This window comes from Propithecus coquereli, unplaced genomic scaffold (genome assembly GCF_000956105.1).
Source record: "Propithecus coquereli isolate 6110/MARCELLA unplaced genomic scaffold, Pcoq_1.0 Scaffold111, whole genome shotgun sequence".
NCBI classification, from domain to species: domain Eukaryota; kingdom Metazoa; phylum Chordata; class Mammalia; order Primates; family Indriidae; genus Propithecus; species Propithecus coquereli.
Window position 1 is genome coordinate 6,009,430 of NW_012135081.1, and position 6,122 is coordinate 6,015,551.

Below are 6,122 nucleotides of genomic sequence, written 5' to 3' on the forward strand. Positions count from 1 at the left end.
TGATCTTTCAAAACTGAGCTTCCATGAGAGAATTAAACACCACATAAAAGTATTCCCAGAGAAAAAGCAGAATAAAGTATTAACAAAATTACTTTTTCAAATGATTATATCAAATAGTACAACAGTGATTGCATATAATATGAATAAAAAAATTGTTGTGTGGCTTTTCCTTTTTCTATCCCTTTAAAGACTTTGAATCTATCTGTGTCTTTCTATTAATAATAAAAATTATGGGAAACTTCTGTAGTACATTATCTTATGCATTTATCCTTTCCAGTTATTTTAGATAGAATGGCAGGAACAATCATTGTCTTGATATTTGAGAAATAATTTGTCTTTTTAATTTTGCATTATCATCTTGCAATTTATTCGGAAAATCAGAGCCTGCCAATAATCTAATAATAAATTTTATTTGATCCCTTCACGTTTTCTTTTCTCACTATCATTAAAATTAATAGGCACATATTTTCAGGAATATTGACTAGGGAAATGCATGCTAACTATATGTATACATAAGAAAAAATACCACTGGCATATATGGAAGATAATCTTGTGCTAGTAGCTTAATCACCACCATGGAATAAACCAGCTGTTATAATGGCATAACCATATATTCATCAGAAAAAAATAGAATGTGGTATATACATGTTCTAAAAGCTGACACTTTGGAGAAAAAAAAATAAAACATAATTTTATATCCCTAGTTTGGAGGAAATTAAACATAATTTTATCTTTAAAGTCATTTAAATTTTAAGACATTATATTCAATACAATTTACTGTGAAAACCGTGTACAGAATTAAAAACCAATAACTATGTAATAAGAAATAAAGTCATCACATATTCCCATTTACTCAATACATTAATTGATATGGTCAAGAGATTAAACTTGCTTATATGCTTTGAAAAAGATTGTGGAATCAACTACATATGTATGAAATCATATTTTATTCTCTGCTGTAATTTAAAAATCTGTTCAACATAAATAGTAAATATCACACAATGAAATGTATGATTCACTTCAAAGGAAATATTCCTTTCTTACTATATTGACAATTGACACTTTACAAAACAATTTTCTACATTAACTTGCTAAAGAATAAGCTCTCTTGGATATTTTAAGCACATTTAATAATAACAAAACTTGATTTATCTAAGACTTTTAAAGAACATGGCTTTTTAATAAAACAAGGTACATTTCTTCATTTTGTTTAACAGATTCAGCTCCTCAAAAACTTATATTCCCTATAATATAACCAAAACACCTCATTCATCTTATTCCAACATGTTTTTACAGAAAATGAATTTTGCAATTTTTTTATTTCTGACATAGAAAAGTTTGCATATTGAATAACAGAAATTTAAAGCTACAATAAAATAGAATGAAAATAGTTTTGAGTCTCAAGCAAGCTAAAATAATACAAACAATTAAATATTACATAGCAATTATTTAGAAGAGTCAAATTAGTGTTTTGTTTGACATTCCTTTTATGTCTTGTTAATTATTTCAAATGGTATTACTTGTCTGAAGCAGAAAATATCTTTCCAACTGAATCTCTAAAGGCCTGTTTAACTTGCTGATTCCTCAGAGTATAAATGAATGGGTTCAATAAAGGGGCAATTGATGTATTGAGCACAGCTACCCCTTTGCTTAAAGTAACTCTTTCATTTGCTGATAGTTTTATGTAGATAAATATACAACTACCATAAGTGATGGAGACAACAATCATATGAGAAGAACAGGTGGAAAAGGCTTTTTTCTTTTGCTGAGCTGAAGGGAATTTTAGAATTGTCTTCATGATGTAAGAGTAAGAAAGGATTACTAAAAGCAGTGTGACAATGAGTATCATCACAGCTAAGAAAAAAGCAATCAGTTCCAGTAAATGTGTGTCTGAGCAAGAAAGTTGAAGGATAGGAGAAATGTCACAAATGAAATGATCAATGATATTTGAAGCACAGAACTCTAGGTTAAGAATGAAAATCAGTGGAGAGAAAATGACCAGGAATGCGGTTACCCAAGAACTGAGTACAAGCTGTTGGCAAATTTTGTTGCTCATAATGGATGTATAATGCAAAGGTTTGCAGATGGCAACATACCGGTCATACGACATAACGGCCAGGAGGAAAAATTCTATAACCCCCAAGAATATGTAAAAAAACAACTGAGATATACAACCATTGTAGGAAATGGTCTTTTCTCCGGTTACAATGGTGATTAGGAATCTGGGAATGCACGTAGTTGTGAATGAAATTTCCAGGAAAGAGAAATTACGGAGGAAGAAATACATGGGGGTCTTGAGTTGGGAATCCAGCAGAGTGAGGGCAATGATGGTGAAGTTCCCTAAAATGCTCAGCAGGTAATTAAGGAGCAGAAATAAGAAAATTATAATCTGTAACTGATAATTATCTGTCAGTCCCAGAAGGATAAATTCTATCTGCCTTGTATGATTCTTCATTTCTCTTTTGTGATTTCAGCCAAACTCTAAAACTAAAAAGATACAAAAATCAGAGACTACATGAGTATATTTAAATCCAGGAAAAGATATATGAAAGGATCCATATTCACAAACACACCCATGTAAGAGGCAATATTCCATGGATGTTGAAGACATAATGTAGAACTATGCAACAGAAACTGTGAATGAAGAGTTTAAAAGAACGGTAACAGTCAGCTATTAAATATTTTGAAAATTGATCTGTAAAACCCATAATAGCTGATTTTTTTTCACTCTTCCAATTAATTATAATTAACTCCAAAATTTTCCAGTTGTTAAAAAATTAGAGTTCTTGGTTCAAACTTCAAAATAATTCATTCATTTTAAAATTATGAATTTCATCAAAAGAAAATTATGCCAGTATAATGAATTAAGACCTACAGTTAAATTCTCAAACTTCAGATTTTATATTAAAGTGATACTTATTTAGCTCCCCATTGTAGCCTCTTGCAATTTCTTTATGAACTACTGATGAAGACACAGAGAATGACCCCAAAAAGTATAAGAGTTTATATCACATCAAATAAATACTAGTTGAATCTAGGAAAACTGAAACAATATTAAGCATATATAGCTACATTTACCAAAGATAAATATTAGGCTATTAAGTATGAAATATCCAATTTCCTTAAGTGCTAAGGTTGACAGTTGTTATCTCCAACATTTCACTTTGACACTTTTTGTTTTATTTTTATTGTGAAGGTACATCCTCAGTTTTGCAAACACATGATTTGGCTTGTGATTATCTTTCAAATTTTTTTTTAGAGCAATTTTTTTGAAACCATGGATAAGTCAAAAATTCATGTTATTTTTAAATATGAGTTCCATTGTGGAACCAGTGCAGTGCAGACAGCTCAAAATATCAACGAAGTATTTGAGAAGGATGTGGCTAAAGAACACACAATACATGATGGTTTGAGAAGCTCTATTCTGGTGATTTTAATCTTGAAAATGTGTCACGTGGGTGACTTGAGACCAAGGTGGATAATGATGAGTTGAAAGCTGTAGTGGAAGCAAATCCATGTCAACCTATGTGTGAATTAACAGCAAGGTTTGACTTTACTATTCCGACACTATCGGACCATTTGAAACAAATAGACAAGGTAAAGAAGCTGAATGGATGGGTTCCATATGAATTAAATGAGTGTCAGAAGGGAATCGTTCTGAAGCTTGCCTTTCTTTGCTGTCATGACAGAAAGGTGAACCATTCCTACACTGTATTGTTACGTGTAATGAAAAATGGATTCTTTTTGACAACTGCAAGCCTTTGGCACAATGAATGGATAAAGATTAAGTGCTGAAACACAGTCCAAAACCAAATATTCATCAAAAAAGCTAATGATGTGTGTTTGGTGATCTAGCCCTGGTATCATCCACTACAGCTTCATGAAACCTAGTCAATCCATTACAGCAGATGTCTACTGCAACCAACTGGATGAAATGATGAGGATACTTGTGATTCAACAGCTGAGGTTGGTCAATAGAGGCAGGTCAATTCTCTTGTAAGGGAACGCTTGACCACGTGTCATACAAACAATGCTTCTCAAACTTACAGCAGCTGGACTTGGAAACTCTCTGTCATTCACTGTGTTCACCAGGACTTGTGCCAACTGAATACACTTCTTCAGGCTTTGGACCACTTCTTGTAGGGAGAAATATTCAATTCTCAACAAGCTGTGTAAAGTGCCTTTTGTGATTTCATTGCCAGTAGCTCTCCAGGCTTCTTTGCTGCTAGCATAAACAAGCTACTGTAAAGATGGCAAAACTGTGCTGATAGTTTAGGTGCATATTTTGATTAATTGTACTTATTGTTTGAGATATAATAAACTACACTTTTGATTCAAAACCAGACATTTCATATTTAATGACCTAATAAATAGAATCTATTTAGGACTTCAACATTTTGTCACATTATCTATGACCTCAGGTCCCCAGCAATCACTCATAAATCTAATCAGTATCTATTAATTTAAGGGACTACTGGTGGAGGAAGGGTGTAATGATTTGGATGGGACAACAGCATTGTGAGAGTATTTTATGTTTGCAATTAAAGGTTTCCACAGTATCAGATTGTCAATGATAAAAACTAAGGAGTAATAGTGCAGAAGTGTAGCAAAGGTGGGAGTCTGTTAGGAATTAGAAACTAGACTTAAAATTGCTTATACAGCTGTGGATATGAGAAAGAACATATTAATGGCTACTGAGAAAAGGACAATCTACTCGTAAGGTTAAAGTTTGGATAGATTTTTTGTTAAGAATGAATCTTTAAATGTTAAACTGAATGTCACAAACAAAAATAACAGAAAATAAGAAAGAATAATATGGCTACATTAGTAGTTTAGATTTAAGTCAGAGAGATCTTTTGGAATTTCTACTCTATCACTTATTTCTAGTTATAAGGTCTTGGGAAAATTAATTAACTTCCTTACATCAGTTTTCATTTATTAAAAGAAGATAAAATAGCTTTGACCTTGGTAATAAGGATTAAATGAGAAGCATACGGAACACATCAACAGCTAGCAACTGCTCAATAACCAACAAAGAGATCCGCACATATAAAACCAAAATGTTGTCAGAGTTTTTACTGTTTTATCAAGCTTCAAATAACTACAGGTGTAGCAAGTGTTCCCTAATCACTGGAATCTGCTGATACTAGTGGGTCTTCTGTGTATTGGAAAAGATATTCCATGTGTATTATGAAATAAATAATATAATTTATAAAAATCACAGTTTTGTAGTTAAACTTAGCTTTCTATCGTCATATTGCAGCATCAGTTCTGAAAATGCAAATGTTTGCATGTTGAATTTTTTTCAAGTCTGCTTCTAAGATGCAGGGAAGTAAAACAGTGATAGGAAAAATTATAGGAAATTCTGCTTATGGTACCTTTGTTTAAAAACATACTATTGATAAGCTAATACTAAAACATACTGTTAAATTTTATTTTACTATAGTGTAATAAATCTGCCTACAACTTTCCAAACTTTAAGAGAAGAGTAAATTATGCTGCATTAGTGCTCATCCAATTGATTTTTTATCCAAATACAGATGTAATATTAGCAAATTAAATGATGTTTGTGTTATTAAAATTTTGCATGCCTTTTTCAAATTCCTATAAAACTCATTCACTAGGATACAAATATGGTTGATTCATCTGAAATTAAACTGTAGCTAATATATTCTTTAGAAATTACACTAATAACTCTTTTTACAGTGAGAATACAATCCCTAGTATTTTTAAAGTACATATTATTTAAGTAAAATATTTTTAAAAAGAGACAAAACTTTGAAAATAAAGTTAGCAATTGAGAGGTAGAACAACAGATTCCTGAGAAAATAATCAACTATAAATTAGCAAAGTATAAAATATAAGCAGAAAATAGCTATTATGAAAACTAAAAGAATTATCAAAAATCTATATTCCAGGCCGGGCATGGTGGCTCACGCCTGTAATTCTAGCACTCTGGGAGGCCGAGGAGGGCGGATTGTTTGAGCTCAGGAGTTCGAGACCAGCCTGAGCAAGAGCGAGACTCCCGTCTCTACTAAAAATAGAAAGAAATTAATCAGACAACTAAAAATATATAGAAAAAATTAGCCGGGCATGGTGGCACATGCCTGTAGTCTCAGCTA

General features: G+C 31.8%; 1 protein-coding gene across 1 annotated transcript; it reads right to left on the reverse strand.

Moving 5' to 3' along the window:
- Positions 1-1,516: 1,516 nt before the first annotated feature.
- On the reverse strand, positions 1,517-2,455 carry LOC105816205 (olfactory receptor 6C70). Its single transcript, XM_012651544.1, has one exon. The coding sequence runs from the start codon at positions 2,453-2,455 to the stop codon at positions 1,517-1,519; it is 939 nt and encodes a 312-aa protein (XP_012506998.1).
- Positions 2,456-6,122: the final 3,667 nt, after the last annotated feature.

Coding starts and splice junctions, on each gene's coding strand:
- LOC105816205 (XM_012651544.1), bottom strand. CDS start 2,455: ATGAAGAATCATACAAGGCAGATAGAATTTATCCTTCTGGGACTGACA.